Genomic DNA, 23,646 nt, shown 5'->3' on the forward strand with positions numbered 1-23,646 from the left:
AATTCATATCATTCATGAAAACGACCATGCAAACACTGGTTCAAAACCAGAACATGGTGTTACAGCTACTTGCAGCTAAGCAGTCCAAATAACAGATGGCAAATCTACGAATAACAATGTGAAACGCCAAGGGCGTTTCACGGCACAACCTTGAAGTAACACAGTTCCTGAATGATAATCATATCGACATTATGCTACTGGTAGGGACGCACCTCACGAACAAATACAACTTCCAAATAAGAGGCTACACTTTCTACCGCACAGACCATCCAGATGGTAAAGCCCACGGCGTAACCGGCATCCTAATCAGGGAACGCATCAAGCACCACTTTCACCAAAGATTTGCAACTAATTACTTGCAAGCCACGTCTATCAAAGTGTCTGTCTACTGTCCGCCTCGCTTTTCAATTTCTGAAGGACAATTCATGGACTTCTACAACTTGCTTGGAGATCGCTTTACAGCTGCAGGGGACTATAATGTCAAACACACGCACTGGGGATCACGCCTTGTGACTGCCAAAGGAAGGCAATTATACAATGCAATCATAAAACCGAATAACATATTAGACTATGTTTCCCCTGGCAGCCCCACATTCTGGCCAACAGACCCCAGGAAAGTTCCAGACCTAATAGACTTTGTGGTGACAAAAAACATTCCCCGCAATATATAATAAGCGCCAAAGCGCTTTTACAACTGCGGTACATTAAATAACTTTCGCCAACCAGTACAAAACATCCTCTGTGGAGGGCTCTTCCAAATCTGAGCTCACCAATCGAAACAGTCACTCCGACAAGAAATTCATCTGGTAGCTGGCTCCGCAGCGACGAAGATAGAGCCGAAACTTTTGCTTTACATCTGAGAAACGTCTTCCAGCCGAACCCTGCCACTGGTTCATTTGTCCTACCACAAATCGAATCAGAATCTATTTCCCTACCACCATTGTTTCAGCCAAAGGAGATCGCGAAAGTCATTCGGGGAACTGAAACCGAAAAAGGCCCCTGGCGGTGACCCCAAAAATGTTAATTGAACTTCCAAACTCTGCCATTGAGGTTATATGTAAGCTCTTCAATGGGATCATAACTCTCGGCTACTATCCGAAAAAATGGAAAAAATCTCATTGTGATACCAAAGCCCGGAAAAGACCACACAATTCCGTCATCCTACAGACAAATTAGTTTATTATCGTGTCTGTCTAAGTTGATCGATAAATGCCTTCTAACTCGCATAACACCATATCTAGGAGCACACAATGTTATCCCTGCTCATCAATTTGGATTTCGTCAAAACCATGGAACAATCGAACAAGTAAACAGAATAACATCAGAAATACGCACAGCATTTGAGCATCGGGAATACTGCAGCGCAATATTCCTCGATGTATCTCAAGCCTTCGATCGAGTATGAATATATGGCCTCATGCACAAAATCAAAACACACTTGCCTGATTACACTCACAAGCTTCTTAAGTTGTATCTATACAACAGAGCCTTCGCAGTAAGGTGCAACACAACAACATCCGACGACTACATTATGAAAGCTGGAGTCCCGCAAGGAAGCGCGTTAGGGCCTACTTTTTTCCTCCTATACACAGCAGATATTCCCACGAACAAGCAGCTAACAACATCTACGTTCGCTGACGACACCGCAATTTAAAGTCGCTCGAGGTGCCCAGGCCGAGCCACAACACAGCTAGCAAACCACCTCCTCGTAGTAGAGAGGTGGCTATCTGATTGGCGGATTAAAATAAATGAACAAAAATGTAAACACATAGCGTTTACTCTCAACAGGCAAACATGCCCTCCACTATTATTGAATAATACGCAGATTCCCCAAGTCAACGATGTAACGTATCTCGGCGTCCACCTTGACAGACGACTAACCTGGAGAAGACACATCGAACGCAAGAAAGTACATCTAAAACTAAAGGCCAGCAGCTTCCACTGGATTCTTAACGCTCGTTCGCCCCTGCGGGGGAACGCCAGCAAAAGCAACATAGACATTATAGAGCGCGTTCAATCGAAAATCCTGCGAATTATCACTGGGGCACCATGGTATATTCGCAACCAAAACATCCACAGGGACCTAAGCATTCTTACCGTAAAAGATGTAATAGACAAACAAAAAGCGTCCTACAACGAAAAACTCTCTGTGCACCCCAATCGCCTCGCAAGAGGCTTGACTTGGGTTTCCAGCCGATCCCGTCTACAACGCAACGACCTGCCAAGCCAGCTATAACTTTCGGGCCCCTTTGGCACAACATCAGTCATATGACTGTGAGTTAGATTAATTAGTCTAAGATTTGATACACTTATTGTTAGTATCCAAAAGGAGAAGATTTAATAAATAAATAGCAAAGCATTAAAAAAAAAAGTTGTAAAATAAGTGCTTTGCTAGGTCGTCTTTGTTATAAGGAAGTTAGAGCAAGTTACAAGCTATGGCCAGATCCATATCAAACAAACGGTCAGCGACATAGCTTACTTTTTTGAAATAAAGTCTGTTTGATTCTTTATATTCGTAGGCATGAAACTCGCGCAATCGTTTTCTATTGTTTCTATCCCCCTCTTCTTCAAAAACAAACTTGTGCAAAAGGAGAATATTTTGCTTCTTTTCATCTCGAAGCATTGCTTCTTTCAGTTTCGGCATCTTACACTCTCACGTACACTCCCGGATATCCGAAATTACATATGTATTGGCACACGCGTGATTGTATGCTGCGTTTTTTTATCCGGGTCCCCAAAATTTCTGAATTTAAAGTTTTAGGAGGTGAACTGTTTTGCTGATGAGTTTTTTCGCTCTTTGTTTCACCTTCTATCTCACACTTTTCGGTTTTATTGGTTGAGCCCCCAAATTATGTGGGACGGTTGTAATTATACTTTCCAAATAACGATCCCACTTGTTTTATTGTAGTTTAATTAATTAATTTAATTTTAATTTTTGTCTTTCAGTTTGGCAGGCTTGCCACGTCGTTTTCCATTTCTCCTTTACGACCAGCTGTTCTGTGTTGCCAGACTAATCCCACATATTGTCTCCAAAATCACTACATATAGCATTGAAATCACCAGATATTATAACTTTGTCAAAAGGGTCAAGCTTTTCTATTAAATTGTTTACTTCAGCTTTAAAATTACTGAGAGAAATGTTGGGTTCAAAATATACAGAGGTTAAGATCATATTTGTTCCTTTGTTAGATGCACTTGCAATAACAATGTCACAGTTTGTGTCATATTGTGTCATCTCTGTGCCTTTCAATTATGTTAAAATTAATTATATTTCTATATGATAAGTCAAACGAAAAAACCTCAGATTTTCATGGCGTCACTGTTGGCCCCCAATAGTCCCTATCCAATTTTCACAACGCTTGCCTGAATGAAAATCTCATCCTTGATCAATTTGGTAATAGCAATGAAATAATAATTTAACGCAGGAGGCATTGCACATCTAGCATTCAAATTGTAGTTCGATTTGGGATGTCTTGCATTTTTTTTCGGAGAAACTGAATGTGCACATCCTCTTACTTTGGATACGACTTGCTTATGTACGTCAAGACCAGGACAGGGCTGTACGGTGGATGACCGATCAATTCGACGTTTGGCCAGTCAAAAAGGAGCTGGTTTGAGCTAATGTGTAGAGCTCGCATTGTCATAATGCACAATGATCCGTCTGAGTTGAAACTCTGAGAACTTTGTTTATTTAGCTGGTTTAATAACAAGAGCTTTAAGTTTTAAGAATCCAACGAGAGTAGGGCATGTAGGGCACAAGCGAGGCTTCTACTTGACCGATGATGGCAGCTTTTGGATATTTGCCGCAGGAGGCTTCTACAGCTTCGGCAGCAACTATTGTCGGGGCTTTGATTGTGGACAGCAACAACTGCCACAGGCTATCTCCACACTGAACCGGATTTGAGTGCAAACGACGAGATCGACTTGCAAGAGATGGTCTTCGCCAAGACCGAGAGTTATTTTCATATTTTTACCACAATCTTAATGAATATTTCGGGATCAAGAAAAATGTTATTTCTGGTTCGGCCAAATGGTTGTGAAAAGAGACCGCTGGAAGCACTGGAAGTTGTCTGCGATGGTTGAAAGTTTGACGTTTAGGAAGTATAGGAAGTTCGGGGCGAATTCCAGGGATATGGCCTGCCAACTTATCTAACTTAGAGTTACCGGACGGATTGTATAGAGCTCGATTTAAATTTAACGACTTATAACTTAACATATATGGTAGTAAATCGAAATGGAACATTATCTTAAAACTTCTGTAATTAGATTTTAGTTTTCTAATTTCATTTTGCTGCATATTCGCGCGGCAAGTCGATAATGACGGGATCATGGAGCTCACCGACGTTGTCCAATCCTTGTGGACCAAAACTTGGCTCCCTTTAAGCTCTTTTAGCAGCTGGTTCAAATGAAATAATTGCGAGATGTTTAGTTAATGGATAACTACCTGAATGATCTGGCAGCTCGTTTTTCTTGTGGCCGTTAGGGTCTTCTGTTGAAAGGAACCACCTCCTGTCGCTCGTGTTTTCTTCTTGTTGGTAGATTCCAACTCTACCAGGAACTACCATAATTCTTTTTGGTATTTTAGCTGTAAACTAACGTAATCTATGTTTCTAAGCGAATACTACGTGAACGGGTGTTTCTGTCGATTAGGAGAAGCTTGAAAGCTGTTTTCTGGCGACTCTGAGAAGCATTGGACAACAGCAGTTTTAACAGCGAATGTTAGATTTCTGCTGCTAATGTTAGCAGCACGACACTACGAAGAAGACATAAGGAGAAGCTGGTCGCGTTTTTATAACCGAGCTTTCATATTTCCTAATTTGTAAATCAAAGTTAGCAATAAGTCAAAGATTGAAAGTATACAAATGAATACAACTGGTGAAGTTCAACATATTTCTGAGTTTTTATTACAAAGTGTGTGAAAGACCCCCAGAGTAGACTTCTGGTCAACTTTGACGATCGGGTGCGAATCGTCACAACACTACGTCGTCTAAAACTGGAATTTGTTATTTAACTTTATTTTTGAAAATAAATGCTTATACATATTATATTCTTATTTTTACAGTTTTTAATAACAGCACATACATACATGCCATCTTTTTTTTCATATTTGCAAATTTATTTATTTACAACTTAAGGGTAGTACATTGAGATTAGATTAGGTGATTGGGTTGAATGGGGTTTTGGAAAACTTTGGAGGGATTTGTCGCGCGGTACTATGACCTGCATAATTTATTCCCCTTCTCTCTATCTCCTGCGCCCTGAGATCTCTCATGATAATGGCAGCGATCTTCGCTGTTGCTGACCAATTGGACTTCGAGTTTAGCATCGGAGGGACTAGGCTGCTCACATTCTCGTGTGATACGGGTCTCTCCTACATAGTTTCTCTCTCTCTCTTCGTCGAATCTGGAAACTTCGAAAAGGACATGGGTTTCATCGTTCTATACTTCTCTTTCGCATGTTGGACACCAGTCCTGCGTCCCACACCCAAATCTTTTGAGCTAGCTCCTGAAGCAACTACGACCGATTAAAAGTGGCGTCAGGTAGCAATCGACGGCCGTGCTTCCCTGAAGCCCAGATCCACCGACAACTGCTCGCGGAGTCCCAACTTTGCTGCTAGTTGGAAAACCTGGCCTCGGACTTCGCCGCATTACGGTGCCTCCAGTCGCTGCGTTGTTCGCCTTCCCCTCGTTTCGCGTCGTGAATCTCCTTCGTTTCTCGTACCACCTCGGACATTGGGACCATACTTGCTATGACAAGTGCTGATTCTTCATCTATCGTTCTAAATGATCATCGCACATCGGTGGTAGGACGCAATTATTATTCCGCTGAAGGAAGGTACCCTTATGGTAAGTCAAAAAAAAAATCTGGCGCCCTCTCTTATTGTTCAAATAACTCTTGCTCGCTGATCTCTTTGGTTCAATGAATTTAGTAGGTTCCGTTTTGTCACCATTTATACCCGTTGTAGAATCGAAAAGTATGTAACTATGTATCCCCATACTATTACCATAAAATCTCTGTAAAGATCGATTTTCTTTAGGTCATGTGTCAGTGGTTTTTTCCAACCAACTAGCTTTTTGTAAACAACAGTATTTTGGAAATGCTAAAGTCTTGTGTGGCGGCGAGTTTCGGAAGCGTGCTGCTTTCTAGGGTTTGAACACCTTTTAGGTTGTGCGCTGAGCAGAATCACCGGAGGTTCTCAATGTGCTCCTCCTCGCCCACCTGCTTGCAGCTGCTGCAGTAGTAATGGTTGGCGCATCCTAGGCTGTGTGCATGCGTCCCTATGAAACAATGACCAGTGATTAGATGTCGACGGAAATTAATGTAGATTGAGTGGAGATGACTAGCCGATAAGAACCAAAGCTCTCTTGTTGCATTGTAAGAGACCTTTGGTTATGCTTCGGCCAATTTAGCTTGGAAGTGTAGCAAGGGAGGATAAGGATAAGGAACCTACGCTTGAGGAGGAGCTTGCAGGTAGCCATGGTCATGCCAAGTGTCCTTATCGCGAAGGATGTCAGTCGTCCCTTGCCTTACTAACCCGTCACCTTCAATATTACGGTGTTCAGGGACCCAAATGAGTTTGATTCTGAGAGGTCTGAGGTCTACTTGACTGTCTGAGAAGACATGTCCCAAGTGGGACATCACCTCCTGGATTGCCATGACTTACGCTTAGAAAGAACCTACACTGTTCTGGTTGACGAAAAGATATTTACCTTGTCCTAGGATGACCTCGTCGGCCGCGTAACCTACCACCTTTTTTCCCGCCTCCTCTAGAAGTAATTGGCGTTTCTGTGCTACTATCACCCACAGAAAAGGCTATGGTAATATAGGGAATAGTGTTACTCTACTAACAATCCTATTCGCTTGTGCGGAGCCCATTATCCATTGTGGAGTACACTACTTTGCTGGTTAGCGTGGCGTGCAAAGGTTTTTTTTGTGTTGACTTATCTTTGCATGATATACGTCACAGGTACTTTTCTGTTGTTGTAGTTAGGACACTCGCTTTAAAAATTGGCCAGGGTTCTGTTTCCCCCAGGGGGGTTTGTGTTTTGTCTTGACTGCTCTGATTGGACTAGCTCTTTTGTAGTTTCTCCACAGATGTCAATAAATGTCTTGACTAGGCTGTCTAGTTCTGGACTGTTAGGGACGTGTGCGGGGGAGACCAAGTTTTTTGTGAGAAGTTTTGTTATTATACCCGTTGCTCGAAGAGTAAAAGGTTATACAAGATTCGTCAGAAAGTATGTAACAGGTAAAAGAAAGCGTTTCCGACCCCGTAAGAAGTATGTATATTTTTGATCAGGACTAGCCGAGTCGATGTAGCCATGACCGTCCGTATGAACGCTGAGATCTCGGAAACTATAAAAGCTAGAATGTTGGGACCTGGCATGCAAATTCTTGGGCCTCATGCACAGCGCAAGTTTGTTGGCAGCGTGCCAGGCCCACTCAAACGCCCACAATCGACCATAAAACTGAAACTCGGCTAGCGCCCAAATTTTTTTAATATTTTGTAAAAATTTCAATGAGTTTGTTCTTATTATTTATACCCATCTACTTGCCAAAAATGATTAAAATAGGATCATTATAAGTTATAACGAAATAAAAATTAATACTTTGCAAATTTTATCGTGATTGCACAGCAAAGCAGCAGATCAGCTGTTTTTACTAATTCTTCACCATGCCGCTATTGGCGCTATGGGCTTGTTGGTGTTATAGGCTTGGTAGCGCTAGTTAGCGCTAGGTGGCGCTACAGAAGAAGAAGATAGGTTAAGCTATAGGCTAGATGTGTTAGTGAAAAAAACAGAGCTTCTCTTTGCATATCTCAGTCCCTCTCGCACTCCCTTAAGCTGAGTAACGGGTATCTAGTGTTGGAGGCCATCGACTAAAGCGTTTTCTCTTCATTTTTTTTTAGTATTTTTAAATTAGATAACTTAAGCAACGCTTGGAATAAAATTAAAAAAAATCTAAATCCGATTTGGTGCCTTATACAATAAATTGTTAGCATGAAATTAAAGATATTACGTTATATTTCAGGTGGTGGCCTTTTTATTGGATCTGCCGCGGCTTTGTTATTTTTTAAAAGACGAGCATGGCCCGCATGGGTTGGAGCTGGATTTGGTATCGGCGTCGCGTATAAAACATGTGAAAAGGACTTAATTTCTTTAAAGTGAAGATGATATCATGTAAATTCAAATAAACCATTTGTTATTGATTGACTACTATTATAATTACATTGCTCAGATGAGAAATCTAATCAAAAAGGTCATTCGTAGTTTCGGGGCTTTCTTGACCAGTGTTGCCCAGGTATGACATAGGTACAATTTAGTTGTGCCTTTTTTTACCATACCGAGGTATACAAATAATTGGCTACCTTTTACTTTGCCTAGGTACAGATTTTCGAATATCTTTAGAAGTGTTATGGTATTTACAAGTTAACAACCAACCCCCAGCTTAGGCTGAGCAGGCCAGTTCTTACTTACCTTATTAATGTTAATCATTTATCATGTTTACCATTCTCTAGTATTAATCACTTTTTATTATTATCAATATTATTATTACATTTCTCCCTCATGCATGGGTCCACCCTAATTCGGGTCCGACTTATTGGCCCTAGAGCTGAGCCAGCACATTGTACCATTCCGAGCCGTGGCTCCTTTTCATTGGCTGACAACAATCGTATGACTTTTGCAAAATGTGCAAGGTCAGCGGTCTGCCACGGGCATCCGGCTATGCATGAGCTTTTGTTCAATCTTAAGTTTAGTTTTAATTTGGATTTGAAATAAAGAGCTCCAGCTCGTTCATAAAACTCCGGCCTTAGCCGTCATATTATTTTGATTATCGAATTTGGTTATCGTGCCTTAAGGGCCGTGACATCGGAGATAAGTATCTCCCACCGTATACTTCGGAAGAAGCAAGGGAGTCGAAGCTACCACCCGACTCCGCTGTGGCTGCCAATCTTGGTGGCCGCCAACAATCGATCAGCAGGCAGTACTCTACTGCCACCCCCCTACGGATATATCACCTACCGGCTCTACCCCTGCCGCGGAGGAGCCGCCAGCCGGCACGGATAATTAAATAATTGTCGCCCAACGGATTAATATTATTACTAATATTCGAATCCCACCCCTGAAGTTGTAAATTATGTAAGTAGCTGAGCGCCGACAATAGCCAAGGTCTACACATACACAACACACATATGCCATACAATTTCCTACGCCCAACAATAGGAATTTTTTACGTATAAAAAGTGACTCGATTTTCGATTTCTGATTCAGATTTTTATGAGTGCGTGGCAAATAAAAAATATATATATAACTCAAGTTACGTACACTCGTACTGGCAATTTTTATGTGAATAAATTATTCAAATATTAAATTACAATACACTTCCATGTTCTGCGTGTTGATTTAATTTTGTTCGATCTGGATTTTTTTAAGTGCATTATAATAAAAGAAACCATACGTCTCAAATAACGCACACTGGTGCCAAGGCGATCGACATTTACACGATTTAATTATGCAAAGGAATATTGTATTTCTTTGTTAAGGTTGGTTCCTATACGCATTCAGAGGGCCCAGTCGTTTTTCTCCTTGTGTTTGTTACAAATTTACCTACTGTGCTTATATTGAGTTTCGTACCAAAGTTATCCAGTGTGTCTGTGCTAATAATATACCCAGTCGAATTGACCTATACTTGTTGTCACCGTTCTGTATTTTAATTTTGTTCTTGGGACAAATTAATCCAACATCTTTGTGTTTTAGGTGATGATCTATTATTTTTCGCTAAATTGTTCGACTTTACATCACCAAAGTGGCCCGTTGAAACCTTATGTCTTGAGCCCAATCGTCAAACCCTCGTATCTACCTCGCGCCCTTTAACTGCCAATGAGTTGGGAGTATAGAGAAGTAAAACAGGAAATTGATAGCGACGATAGCGAAAGTAGCGAAGAAGTAGGATTTCGCCCCGAAGTTAGGGACACAGATCAACCAGAAATGAACGCAGAAATGGTCCAAGCGATTGTCGCAAATGCGGTCAGCGCCGCTCTTAGCGAACAAGAGGAGCGGTTAAGAATCGCTTTCGCCACAGAATTAGATGCGGTTAGAACACAGGTTAGCGCGCTGTCAGTCCAAGCGCCGCAGGTGGAGGTTTACAAAAGAGTAGTACCAAACCCTGCAGTAAGATGCGATGTCAAGTTGGACATAGTAAAGTCTCTGCCAACGTTCAGTGGAAGCCACGATGAGTATGTTTCGTGGAGGCAAGCTGCATCAGATGCCTATGAGGTATTTAAGAAATACGACGGCAGCGAGGCACACTACGAGGCCGTGGTCATAATTAAAAACAAAATTTGCGGACCCGCTCGGTCACTACTCACGTCCCACAATACAGTGCTAAACTTCGATGCAATTATAGCCAGACTAGATTGCACATATGCGGACAAAACGTCCTTGAGAGTGCTGCGGCAAAATTTAGAAATGGTTCGGCAAGGAGACTCCGATCTTATGGCATACTATGACGAGGTCGAGAGGAAACTCACGCTTGTCACTAACAAAATAGTCATGTCACATAACTCGGACACAGCAACTATCCTAAATAAGGAGGTTAGGGATGATGCCCTTCATGCATTCATTGCAGGGCTTAAAAGACCACTCAAGTCACTCGTGCTGCCAGCACAACCCAAAGACCTTCCGTCTGCACTAGCGTTAGCGCGAGAGGCCGAGAACAGCATTGAGAGAAGTGCGTTCGCGGCGTCCTACGCGAAAGCTATAGAAGACAAGTCCCATTGCAATGAGGGCAACAGGCGCAATAGTAAGAGTCAGGGAAAGCAATGGAGAGGCGAGGATAAGAATCCGCACTTTGTCCCTAAACAAAACCAAAATATATCTCATGAGAACAATCCCTGGCCAAAGCACAGGGATACTGAGCCACTAGACCAGGGTAAAGTTCAACCCATGGAGGTAGACCCCTCAACGGCTAGATTTAGACAAGAAACAAGATGGGGAAAGCCTCAAAGTAACAACAACTACAAAAGGCAGAACTCGTCCCAGCGTCAATCAGGCCAAAGACGCCAACGCGTCAACAATATAGCCAAACCCCAACAGGAGGCGACGGATTATGCCACCACAGCTGAGGCCGAGGTTGCCACCATCGAGGAAGATAGCGACTCCGCCGAGCTTAACGACCTCCTCCATTTTTTAGGGAGCGTTCCCGACTGCCGTTCGTCGAGCGACAGTTGGCTGGCAAATCAATAAAAATTCTCATCGACACCGGGGCGGCAAAAAATTACGTGAAGCCCGTAAAGGAGCTAAGAAACGTAATGCCGGTCGAAACCCCCTTCACTGTGAGCTCTATTCACGGCTCCAGTGATGTCAAATACAAGTGCATAATGCGCATTTTTGGACTAGACGTCCCATTTTTCCTCTTGGATACATTGAGCACGTTCGATGCTATAATAGGCTTCGATTCGCTAACGCGAGCAGGAGTAGCATTGAACCTAGGCAGCAGCGTGATAAAATATGCAAATGTCACTGAAAAGCTCAAATTTTTTGACTGTCAAAATGTCAATTTCACCAAAATCGATGACATAGTGGTGCCAAGTTCGGCTAAAGCCGAATTCAAAAGAACTATTCTGAAAAGAATTAAGGTGTTTTCAACCTCTAACGAGGCGCTCACCTTCAACACATCGGTCATCGCTACTATCCGAACTACGAGTGACGAACCTGTCTACTCCAAGTTATACCCTTACCCTATGGGGGCAGCAGACTTTGTAAATAACGAAATCAAAGAACTGCTGCAAAACGGCATAATCAGGCCGTCCAGATCCCCATACAACAGCCCTGCCTGGGTAGTTGATAAGAAAGGGACTGATGATAATGGCAGTAGAAAGAAGCGATTAGTAATCTATTTCAGAAAGCTGAACGAGCGAACAGTAGCCGATCGCTATCCCATGCCGAGCATACCCATGATTCTAGCGAACTTGGGAAAAGCCAAATTTTTTACTACCCTAGACCTGAAGTCAGGGTACCACCAAATATACCTGGCTGAAAAGGACAGAGAGAAAACCTCGTTCTCAGTTAATGGTGGGAAGTACGAATTCTGCCGACTACCCTTCGGCCTAAAAAACGCAGGGAGTATTTTCCAAAGAGCCATCGACGATGTGCTGCGGGAAGAAATCGGCAAAATATGCTACGTCTACGTTGACGATGTTATCATCTTTTCCGAAAATGAAACGGAACATGTCAAGCATATTGACACGGTGCTTAAGCGCCTACTCGATGCCAACATGAGGGTGGCACGAGAAAAAACAAAATTCTTTAAAGAGAGCGTTGAATTCCTAGGGTTCATTGTTACCAGAGGAGGGACAAAAACAGACCCAGAAAAGGTTAGGGCAATAAAAGAGTTCCCAGAACCAAAAAATCTGTTTAGCCTCAGGTCCTTCCTAGGCCTGGCGAGCTATTACAGAAGCTTTGTAAAAAACTTTGCATCTATTGCTAGACCCCTGACCGCCATCCTCAAAGGGGAAAATGGGACGGTCAGCAAGAATATGTCGAAAAAAGTAGCTCTCAGGTTTAATGAAACCCAGCGAAATGCATTCGACCACCTTCGTAACATTTTGGCATCCGAAGATGTCATATTGACATACCCTGATTTCAAATCACCGTTTGACTTAACCACTGACGCCTCAGCGAGTGGAATAGGCGCGGTACTGTCCCAGAATAAAAGACCTATTACTATGATTTCACGCACGCTAAAAGACTGCGAGCTTAACTACGCCACAAACGAAAGAGAATTACTGGCGATAGTCTGGGCAATAGGCAAACTCCAGAATTACCTGTACGGTAACAATGAGGTACGGATCTTCACAGACCACCAGCCTCTCACGTATGCGGTATCCGACAAAAATACCAACGCTAAAATCAAGCGATGGAAAGCATTCATTGATGAGAACAACGGGAAAGTATTTTACACACCCGGAAAACAAAACCTGGTAGCTGACGCATTATCAAGGCAACCCCTGAATAACTTAGAGGCTGAAGCCCAGTCTGACGCGGCTACGGTGCATAGTGAGCTTTCACTCTCGTACACCATAGATACCACAGATAAACCTCTTAACTGTTTTAGAAACCAAATTATTTTGGAAGAAGCGGACCATCCGCGTCGGCGAGATTTCATAGTCTTTGGAAACAGAACTCGTCATATCATCAATTTTAATAACAAAGACTTGCTTGTTGAATCCGTTAAAGAGATCATCAACGCCAACGTTGTGAACGCGATTCACTGCGATTTACCTACCCTAGCTCGCATCCAACATGCCTTGAGGCAGGAATTTCCTGCGACAAAGTTCTGGCATTGTAAAACCTTTGTCAGTGACATAACCAACGCTAATGAACAGTTGGAAATCACTAACACCGAGCACAATCGCGCCCATAGGGCTGCCCAGGAGAACGCAAAACAAATTCTCCGGGATTATTACTTCCCGAACATGTCAAAATTAGCTAGCGAAGTAGTCGCAAATTGCAAGGTCTGCAATAAAGCCAAATATGACCGCCATCCCAAGAAACAGGAATTGGGAACTACGCCCATCCCATCATACGTTGGGGAAATGTTGCATATCGACATTTTTTCGACCGACAAAAAAATTTTCTTAACTTGCATTGATAAATTCTCCAAATTCGCTATCGTACAGCCCTTGATTTCCAGGGCAATAATAGATGTACGAGCACCTATTCTTCAGTTAGTAAATTTTTACTCTAACACCAAAACTATATACTGCGACAATGAGGCCTCCTTTAACTCAGAGACAATCACATCATTGCTGAAAAACCAATACAGCATCGACGTTGTCAATGCGCCACCGCTACACAGTAGCTCCAATGGCCAAGTTGAGAGATTTCACAGTACCCTGGCGGAAATTGCCAGATGCCTCAAAATTGATAAAAAAATCGAGGACACTGTGGAACTAATATTGAGGTCTACTATAGAATACAACAGGTCGCTACATTCGGTCACAGAGTCTAGGCCGATAGAGGTCGTCCACGCAAGCAGCGATGAGATGAAGCTGGCAATTAAAGCCAAGATTGACAAAGCACAACAATCCAACCTAGATAGGGTTAATCCTTCTAGGCAAAACAGAGTCTTCGAAGTCGGCGAAAGAGTACACCTTCGCAACAACAAAAGATTAGGGAATAAATTGACACCGCTTTATTCAGAAGAGCGTGTAGAAGCAGATCTGGGAACATCTGTTCTCATTAAGGGGAGGGTGGTCCATAAGGACAACATTAGGTAGGCACTCCACTCGCCACATTCGCCCTTATATTAAAACCCAATCTTTGCTAAATTCCCACAGGCTCTCCATTATATGCATCATACTGCTGTCCACCGCGAGCGCGAGAATCACTGATTTCTCGCACGCTAAATACATCCCGGTGCTAGATGGCAATGTCTTAATATGGGAACAGTACGGCCTGGTCAGGCACTCGACAAATCTGTCCGAGTTTGCCATCATTATCGATTCCACAATCAAAATGCTAGAACTGTTCCCACAGTCCCATATGAGGAAGCTGCTGGAAGTGGACATTAAGCATGCTCAAAACCTATTGGAGGAACTAAAGATACACCATAGAATGGCCAGGAGCCTTGATTTTTTGGGCTCAGTCCTTAAGGTCGTAGCGGGTACACCCGACGCGGAAGATTTAAGTAGAATCAACACCAATCAAGCGTCGCTTATCGAAGCTAATAACAGACAGGTTGTAATTAACACAGAGACACAGAAGCACATCAACCTACTCACAGACACAGTAAACAAGATACTCAGGGAGAAGAGGGACGGGCTTGTCGACTCAGGCCATTTGTATGAAACACTTCTTGCCAGGAATAGAATGTTAATATCAGAAATCCAGAATTGCATGATCACCATCACTCTTGCGAAAAATAATATCATCAATCCTACCATTTTTAATCACAATGACCTAAAGGCTATTTTCGACGAACAGCTAACAGAGGTCCCTATAGTTAGCCTTATGGATGTATCTAAGATTAAAATTCTTCAAAATAATGTTCTTGTCCACGTTATAGTCCAGTATCCTAGAGTTAAGCGTATTTGTAAAAAGGTCATGCTCTTCCCTGTTGCACACTACCATACTATGCTACAAATAGAAAACAACATCGTGGCTGAATGTGATGACGGAATCCTAGCAGTCTCAGATTGCACTTCTACCAATTTGGCCACATTTTGCAAAAAAGCGCTCCAAGACACCTGTGCCAAGCAGTTACATGCAGGCGGGGCGGCTACATGCCGGACGCGGCCCAGCAATCTGGAACCCCTTACAATTGTGGACGATGGAGTAATTATCATTAATGAGAAACTGACGAGGATTACCATCGATGACGGTCCCACAACGACCATAATAGGGACCCACCTCATTACTTTTGAGAGAAAGGCGGTGATCAACGACTCCGTATATTTGAACCTCAACCACTCAGTGAATATGAGCCCGGGTATTGCGGCCTCCCCCTTAATTAACATCACGGGACACGATCACATATTGAGTCTACCATTGCTACAGCGGATGAACGAGCATAACCTGCGTTTACTGCAGGAGCTACGGGATGACGTGTCGGATGGAGGTTCCCCGAGGATTTGGTTCGCCGCAGGAGTTGCCGTCAGCCTCATGCTATGCGGCTTGGTCCTGCTCCAACAACACTGCAGGCGCAAACGAGAGGCAGCCCAGCTACAAAAGTCCATCGACGAACTGGCTGTCACCGAGGACGGCGTCCAATTTAAGGGGGGAGTAGTTAACAACCAACCCCCAGCTTAGGCTGAGCAGGCCAGTTCTTACTTACCTTATTAATGTTAATCATTTATCATGTTTACCATTCTCTAGTATTAATCACTTTTTATTATTATCAATATTATTATTACATTTCTCCCTCATGCATGGGTCCACCCTAATTCGGGTCCGACTTATTGGCCCTAGAGCTGAGCCAGCACATTGTACCATTCCGAGCCGTGGCTCCTTTTCATTGGCTGACAACAATCGTATGACTTTTGCAAAATGTGCAAGGTCAGCGGTCTGCCACGGGCATCCGGCTATGCATGAGCTTTTGTTCAATCTTAAGTTTAGTTTTAATTTGGATTTGAAATAAAGAGCTCCAGCTCGTTCATAAAACTCCGGCCTTAGCCGTCATATTATTTTGATTATCGAATTTGGTTATCGTGCCTTAAGGGCCGTGACATCGGAGATAAGTATCTCCCACCGTATACTTCGGAAGAAGCAAGGGAGTCGAAGCTACCACCCGACTCCGCTGTGGCTGCCAATCTTGGTGGCCGCCAACAATCGATCAGCAGGCAGTACTCTACTGCCACCCCCCTACGGATATATCACCTACCGGCTCTACCCCTGCCGCGGAGGAGCCGCCAGCCGGCACGGATAATTAAATAATTTACATAGCTATTGAACAAAATTTGTTTTTTATACCCGTTACTCGTAGAGTAAAAGGGTATACTAGATTCGTCGGAAAGTATGTAACAGGCAGAAGGAAGCGTTTCCGACCCCGTAAAATATATACTAGAGCTGGAGAACAATCGATGGAAACATCGATAGTATCGATTGTCTCAAAATTACGTGAAAGTCGTTTGTTTTTTCTCACTATCGATGGTTTTCCTTTTTGTTTGCCCATTACTATGCTTTTCCCATCACTTTTTTAGCGGGAGTTGGCAAGCGAACAAGTGAATTAATATGTAAGTACATAAAAAAGAAAAATTGATTATTTTTTATTTTTTATTAGCTTAAAAGTGGTGGTGTTGGTGCTGGCAGTGGCCTGGAATGGATTATGGACAAGTTTCTCAAAAGTAAGTAAATGTGCTTTGGCACTTGTACATGTGTGTGTATGTGTGCATGTGTAATGCTTATAAATCCACGTTATCAATTAAATCAGCCGTCCTTGCCACCAGAAAGCCTTTAAATCCAACCAATCACACTGCCGCGAATGTTGCGGAGACATTACAGGACATTTTTTTAGAATGGTCCGTGCTGCACAAGATTACTACGATAGTGACGGACAATGATGCTACAATGAAAAAAGCTTGCGATCTCCTTAAAATTAAACATCTGCCGTGCTTCGCACATACTTTAATCTTGCTCGTCCAGGAGGTATTGAAAGTGCAAAGTTTTTCTGAGATTATGAACAAGTGTAAGCGCATCGTAACTTTTTTTAAAAGCAGCACAATAGCTACTGAAAAGTTTAAGATAGCGCAGGCCGTAAGTGTGCCATATACTTTAATACAGGAAGTTCCTACAAGGTGGAAAAGCGTTTTTTTTTATGATGGAAAGAATCATCAAGACTCATGACGCTATTTCCTATGTTTTGGTAAACACAGCAAAGGCCCCACAGCCATTTTCAATTGAAGAAATTGAGATTTTAAAAGAACTGTGCGCAATAATGTCACCGTTTAATGATGCAAGCAAACAAGCCTCAGCGGATAAAACTCACTGTATCACCAATTATACCAATAATTGCCGAGTTGTATCAAAAATGAATTTAATAAAGTGCTCTTCGAAAGCGGCTCAGGATGCTCATGACTTGATCAAAATTCGTATCAAAGAACGATTTTATCATTATGAATCACGAACTGTCCCTAGAATTGCGACACTGCTAGATCCACGCTTCAAAAAGGAAGGCTTTTTTCTACCATTGAATGCTGAACAAGCTGCTAAGGCTTTGGAGTTGAAACTCTACGAAATATTGTCTATAAATTCGAATGCTAGTTCCACAGCTCCAGCACCACCACAACCAAGCTTTTATCCTTACCTGCAAGGTAAATTGTCTAATAAAGTTACATCAAACAGGGCAGACTCAATTACTAATGCGGCAGTACTTTGAGCAAAAAAACGATGATGAAAGCAAGGACCCTTTACTACACTGGAAGGTTAGTACTAGACATGTACAACTATTTGTACAGATTAACCAAAAAAGTCTTTTTCAGATGACCAATGATGATTTTCAAGCCTTCAAGGCCCTCGCTAAAGAATATCTGTGCGTCCCAGCATCCTCCTGTGCCTCCGAAAGGACTTTTAGTAAGGCAGGACAAATAATTTCAGACCGTCGATGCGCGCTGAAGTCCAAAACTGTAGACCTGTTATTATTTATTATTAAGAATTTTGACTTATAAAGAATTTGATCTCAAAATAGAAATTTTTGGCGTTTTTTAATTTATTTTTTTTTTTTTAAACCATCGATAGTCCATCGATTGTTTTTCTAAAACAATCGAAAACCATCGAAGGTCCCACCATCGATTGTTCTCCAGCTCTAATATATACATATATTCTTGATCAGGATCACTAGCCGAGTCGATCTAGCCATGTCCGTCTGTCTGTCCCTCCGGATGAACGCTGAGATCTCGGAAACCATAAGAGCTAGGCTATTGCGATTTGGCATGCAGATTCCTGAGCTTCTTACGCAGCGCAAATTTGTTTCAGCAATGTGCCACGCCCACCAACCGCCCAAGACTGGCTCCTACAGTTTTGATGCTAGAAAAAAAATTTTAACTGAAATGTGTTGTTCTCATCAGTTTGCCACGCCCACAAACTTTAAAAATTCGTAAATATGAACGCGGATATCTCAGAAACTATAGAAGATAAAAAACTGGGATTTCAGATTTAGATTCCGTAGCCTTGTACGCAGTGCAAGTTTGTTACGCGAATATTCACGCCCACAAACCGCCCTAATCTGTGGTGCCCAAAATTTTTATGCAAGATACCTATCGATTGATCCAAAAAAAAGTTTGCCACGCCCACAAACCGCCTAAGCTGTGGCGCCCACAATTTTCATGCTAGAAAAAAATGTTAACTGAAATGTATCAGTCTCGTCAATAGCTATCGATTGACCCTAAAAAAAGTTTGCCACACCCACTCTAACGCCCATAACGCTTAAATCTGTCTACCGCCGGTAGGTGGCGCATTTTAATCTCGTTTTACTGCTTGCATATCTCCAATTCCCTTTGGTCCCTTTAGCTGAGTAACGGGTATCTGATAGTCGAGATACTCGACTTTAGCGTTCTCCCTTGTTTTTCATATCAATTCATTTTCATACATTTCTCAAATGCGCTGGTAAGAAATAGCCAGCTCCGACTGTGACACTGAAATAAGCTAAGTCCACTATATCTGCACGTTAAGGTTGCGTTTCGTTTTAAAATTTTTATAGTCGGAACGAAGAATTAAGAGCCAGTGGATATCGGCCATACTCATTTAGCCCTTGTAAGGTAACCTTAGCAATTTTACAAAGTTTAAAATGCACACTACTATAGAGCTGCAAAAACATCGATGGTAGCCCCATCGATAGTCTTGATAGTTTGCGGACTAAGCCTCGATACTATCGCGATAGTATCGATCATATATAAACGTTAGGGGTACTCATGTAAAACCAATATAATAGGGGTATTCCTAAAAATAAATTATTATTTTCAATTATTGACAACTAAAAACGCAATTAGTTTAAATTCAAGTGAGATCTTTTTAATACATATTTATGAGAAATCAAATCACATTTCTTTGGTAAAAACCAATTTGGCTGTCTTTCCATCTTTGGTCCTCTCAAAGAGATCCCATACCGAACTTCCAAGCCGGTTAACCTTTTTTAACGACTTTGCTCCTTGCACGTTGCACACGATTTCCACATCCTGCTCCACACCCTGCTTCACATTCTGCTCCTATCCTTGTCTCCACCTATAGTTTCATGAAGAATATATGTGAATTTCAGCTATTTATATCTTTGCCATCCACTTGCTTTTTGGACCGCCAGCCATTTTTAAGGTACCAAAACAACACCGGAACCACCAGAATTGGAATATTTCTGTCGAAAACGAGAAAAAATTAATATATATTACATTTTCCGTATGCAAAATGTGCGTACCTTCTTATTAGATCGAATTTTTTGTAAAACTATCGTGATAGCCTGAAAAATATCGAAGTCGGTGACCGGCGGCCAACCATCGATACTATCGATGGTTCCATCGATTTTTTTGCAGCTCTACACCACTATTGGCAAAACTTGGTGCGCGTATTAAACGGGGCTGTGGAATATTTAAAAAAACAATATTTATTTAATATTTTTGAATCCTTTTTTGTTCAATAAAAATGTGTTTCCCCCCAAAATAAGAAGACAATAAGTTTCTTATTAAAAATAACACTTTTATATTTTAAATGCATATTTTCGGACACACTTGAGTATCGTTTCCAATATATAGCCCTTAAAGATTTTAGAAACACCCTTTGCTTTTTAATGTTGATCAGTTATCCTGCTTGTTGTGCCAAATACGATGCATTTGATGGCGGACGACAGCTGCTCGGAAGGCTACCCGGGGTAACCAGGCATCTCATAGCCGTCTGTAGAGGACCGGCATAGTCGCTTTCCACACCTCTAATAAGTTGCTTTCACATGCAGCTTGGGGCAAGCTGAAGTATAGTTTAAGCTCATTGTTTTTGGATTCATTACACAAGTCTCTAGCAATGTAGTTATTATGGGAGCTCATGAAATCGTCCAGGTCCTCTGGTTTGTTGACATCAAACATCTGTAAAAATTTTAATAATTAGCATGAGTTTTTCTTATTTTTAGCCATATCTGAAATGTTATAATGTTAAACTGTTTAGTTATAAAGGTTAAATAGTTATACGACCAAACCAAAATTGACTTTCCCTTCTTTTTTGGGTAAACATGTTGTTTTCAATTGTGATTTCAAAAATCGTATCCTTTCCTAACATCGGAAACAAATACATACATCTTCTTAAAACTAGGGTCCAAGAACGAAGCTTAAGTCATTCGCAATTGGTCCATCATAGCCGTACTGTGCTTAAAATGCATAACTATTAGCTTAATTTTATCCCAAAAATGTTTGGGAAACGTATGGCTTCTGCAATTTATGCGTGGCCAGCGGTCTGCCATGCAAACGGTTTTTGCAGAGATAGATGTAACAAACGTTATCTTGTTCAATTGTGCAAAAGCAGATGACGAAGACTTATGTTTGGTTGTCTTGGCATGTGCGTGCAAATCTCAAAGTTTTGCATTAATGCTAAAATTGCAATATTTGCAAAAGTATTTTTGATCATCGGCTGCATCTAAAGTCAACCAATCCTTAAACGCGGGGTCTTGCATCCAGGCATGAGGCGATTTTTGCTTATAAATCTTTGGCATTTCAACTCTCACACGCGATCGATTAGAAAATTGTGAAGTACCCAGATGGTAATGGTATAAAACTAGTAATAATCGATAAGAATGTAATGATCTTTTGGCTAGGTATTGACGAGACTAATGTATTTCAGTTAAAATTTTTTCCTATAATGAAAATTGTGGGCGACACAGGTTTGGGCGGTTTGTGGGCGTTAGAGAGGGCGTGGCATATTCGCGTTATATATTTGCGCTGCGCTCAAGGCTACGGAATCTAAATCTGAGATCCGAATTCTTTATCTTTGATAGTTTTCGAGACATCCGCGTTCTTATTTACTATTTTTTGAAGTTTGTGGGCTTAAAAGTGGGCGTGTCACGCTGCTGAAACAAACTTGCGCTGCGTAAGAAGCTTAGGAATCTGCATGCCAAATCTCAATAGCCTAGCTCTTATAGTTTCCGAGATCTCAGCGTTTATCCGGACGGACGGACAGACGGACATGGCTAGATCGACTCGACTAGTGATCCTGATCAAGAATTTGGGGTCCTTCTGCCGTGACATACTTTCCGACGAATCTAGTATACCCTTATACTCTACGAGTAGCGGGTATAAATACTGAAAGTTATTGAAGTGACATCGTAAAACATAAAAATTGTAAAAAGCTAAAATTCTGTCAGTTTTGCTTTGAAAATAGCTATAACTCCCGCTAGTTATCAATTTATCCCGCATTTTGTTTTTAAAAACAGCCAGATTTAGCGTGGTAATAGTAAAATTTTATCCAGAATTTGGGAAAATGAATGTATCGTGCGCAGCAAGGAAACATGTTGATTGCGCTCTCCGCAGTGAGAGTGGACCACTTGGCCAGGTCTATCTGAAACTCGGCGGACGCCTCTTCCAACAAAGTAGCTATAACTTACTGGTATGCGACTAAATGATCGTGGAAAATGTGTTTCACTTAAATCTTGCTAAATAAATAAGAAAGTCACTTATCGATAGAGCACAAACCAACACGATTTACAATTGAAGGCAAAACACATACAAAATACCAATATTTATATTGTAACGAACTGATTTTTATTGTCTGCTCGCTACGAGATTCGTGCGGCTAGCTCAGTATATTGTGTGTTCGTCCCACCAAATTTATATTAACGTGACCGCCCAGTAGCTCAGTGAGAAAGCACAGAATTCACGGGTTCGTATTGGGTTTTATTGCGGGTATATTATTACAAGTGTCTTAGTCGCTTGGTTGGCTTTGACTCGTTGCTTGTGACCTTCGGTGCTTCCGACGGTCCTGGATGACTCTACGACCTCTCGCCTTGATGACACGGTGCTCCCGTCCTGTAGCTCCCTGAAGATACTTGCAGCTCCCTGAAGATCCTCGCCGCTCCCTGAAGATCCTCGCCGCTCCCTGAAGATCCTCGCCGCTCCCTGAAGATCCTCGCAGCTCCCTGAAGATGCTCGCTCGCGGTTCGCTTCTCACGCGTGACTTGGTGACTGCTGGTAACGACTCGGACTCGCGAGGGGTATCGGCCGTACGGGCTTAGGGAAGCGTCACCGTTCTCAGACTAGGGTGAACAGAAGCTGCGCTCTCCAGGATCGCTCCTTTCGACACACCGCCGCCTTTCCCTTGCTCTGTCCCGGATGGTCCCACTGGGGTTTCTGCTCAGCCCGCGCGGACAGTCAAGGCGGTAACGCCAGGAAGCTGCCTCGCGCCTTACTTCGCTTCCACGCCTAGTGTAAACGAACGTTCCACCCTAGCCTCACCCTTTTGCTTTTTGTCCGGGACGTTCCCGTGTGGCTTGTGGTACTCGGGGTTCGGGCACGCCGCTCCGGGACCTCGCAAGTCGAATCCGTAGGGCTCTCCTGGACAATTCCACTCGAGACCGTACCGATCGACCGCTCTCCCTTCTGGCTTGTTATCTTCGTGGTTCGGGCACGCCGCTCCGGGACCTCGCAAGTCGAATCCGTAGGGCTCTCCTGGACAATTCCACTCGAGACCTTACTGATCGACCGCTCTCCCTTCTGGCTTGTTATACTCTTTCCAGGCGTAACGCCAGGACTGTGTGGACAGGATTAACCGACCGCCTTGACCTAGCCGTGTGATGCCCTCTGGATCTCAGCTACCTGCGTCTCAATTCGGAGATTCCTGGTATCCCAATCCCGAACGTCTCGACGTAGCAATCTCGCTCCTTGTAGGCTCCCACGGCGCTGCTTCTCTGGCGACTCGACTTGCTGCTGCTCCCTTGTAGATTATCTGGTTGTTTGAATGTTCACTTTGGTATCTGAGTGATCTTGACGGTTTGACTCCTTGTGATCGACTGATCCAGCTGCCAGCGCTCTGCGGCCTTATATAGGGCCTCCAAGCACCGTTATTTCCCTTTTGCGCACGGCCCGCTGGATCTCTCCACTTTGGGTCCAAAGTCCGTGCCTCCTGGATGACCCACTTGTCCTTTATGTACCGCTTCCAATAGATGTTCCGCCCACTGCTGCCGTTC

The 23,646-nt window shown here is 42.7% G+C and overlaps 2 protein-coding genes across 5 annotated transcripts in view; one reads left to right on the plus strand and one right to left on the minus strand.

Moving 5' to 3' along the window:
- LOC108011918 (retrovirus-related Pol polyprotein from transposon gypsy) overlaps positions 1-16,160 on the plus strand; it is a 29,781-nt gene extending 13,621 nt beyond the window's left edge. Inside the window, exons 2-3 of one of the 2 annotated variants that reach the window (XM_070996864.1) lie at positions 8,029-9,137; positions 14,339-16,160. In XM_070996864.1, coding sequence (XP_070852965.1) covers positions 9,136-9,137; positions 14,339-15,809 — 1,473 coding nt within the window. In that variant the 5' untranslated portion in view covers positions 8,029-9,135 and the 3' untranslated portion in view covers positions 15,810-16,160. Of the gene's footprint in view, positions 1-8,028 lie in introns of both variants that reach the window. The other variant, XM_070996863.1, reaches the window with a different exon arrangement.
- LOC108011916 (uncharacterized) overlaps positions 1-23,646 on the minus strand; it is a 323,723-nt gene that overhangs the window by 88,054 nt on the left and 212,023 nt on the right. The gene's annotated exons all lie outside the window — the stretch shown is intronic.

The sequence above is a fragment of the Drosophila suzukii genome, chromosome 3 (assembly GCF_043229965.1).
Source record: "Drosophila suzukii chromosome 3, CBGP_Dsuzu_IsoJpt1.0, whole genome shotgun sequence".
Lineage (NCBI taxonomy): Eukaryota > Metazoa > Arthropoda > Insecta > Diptera > Drosophilidae > Drosophila > Drosophila suzukii.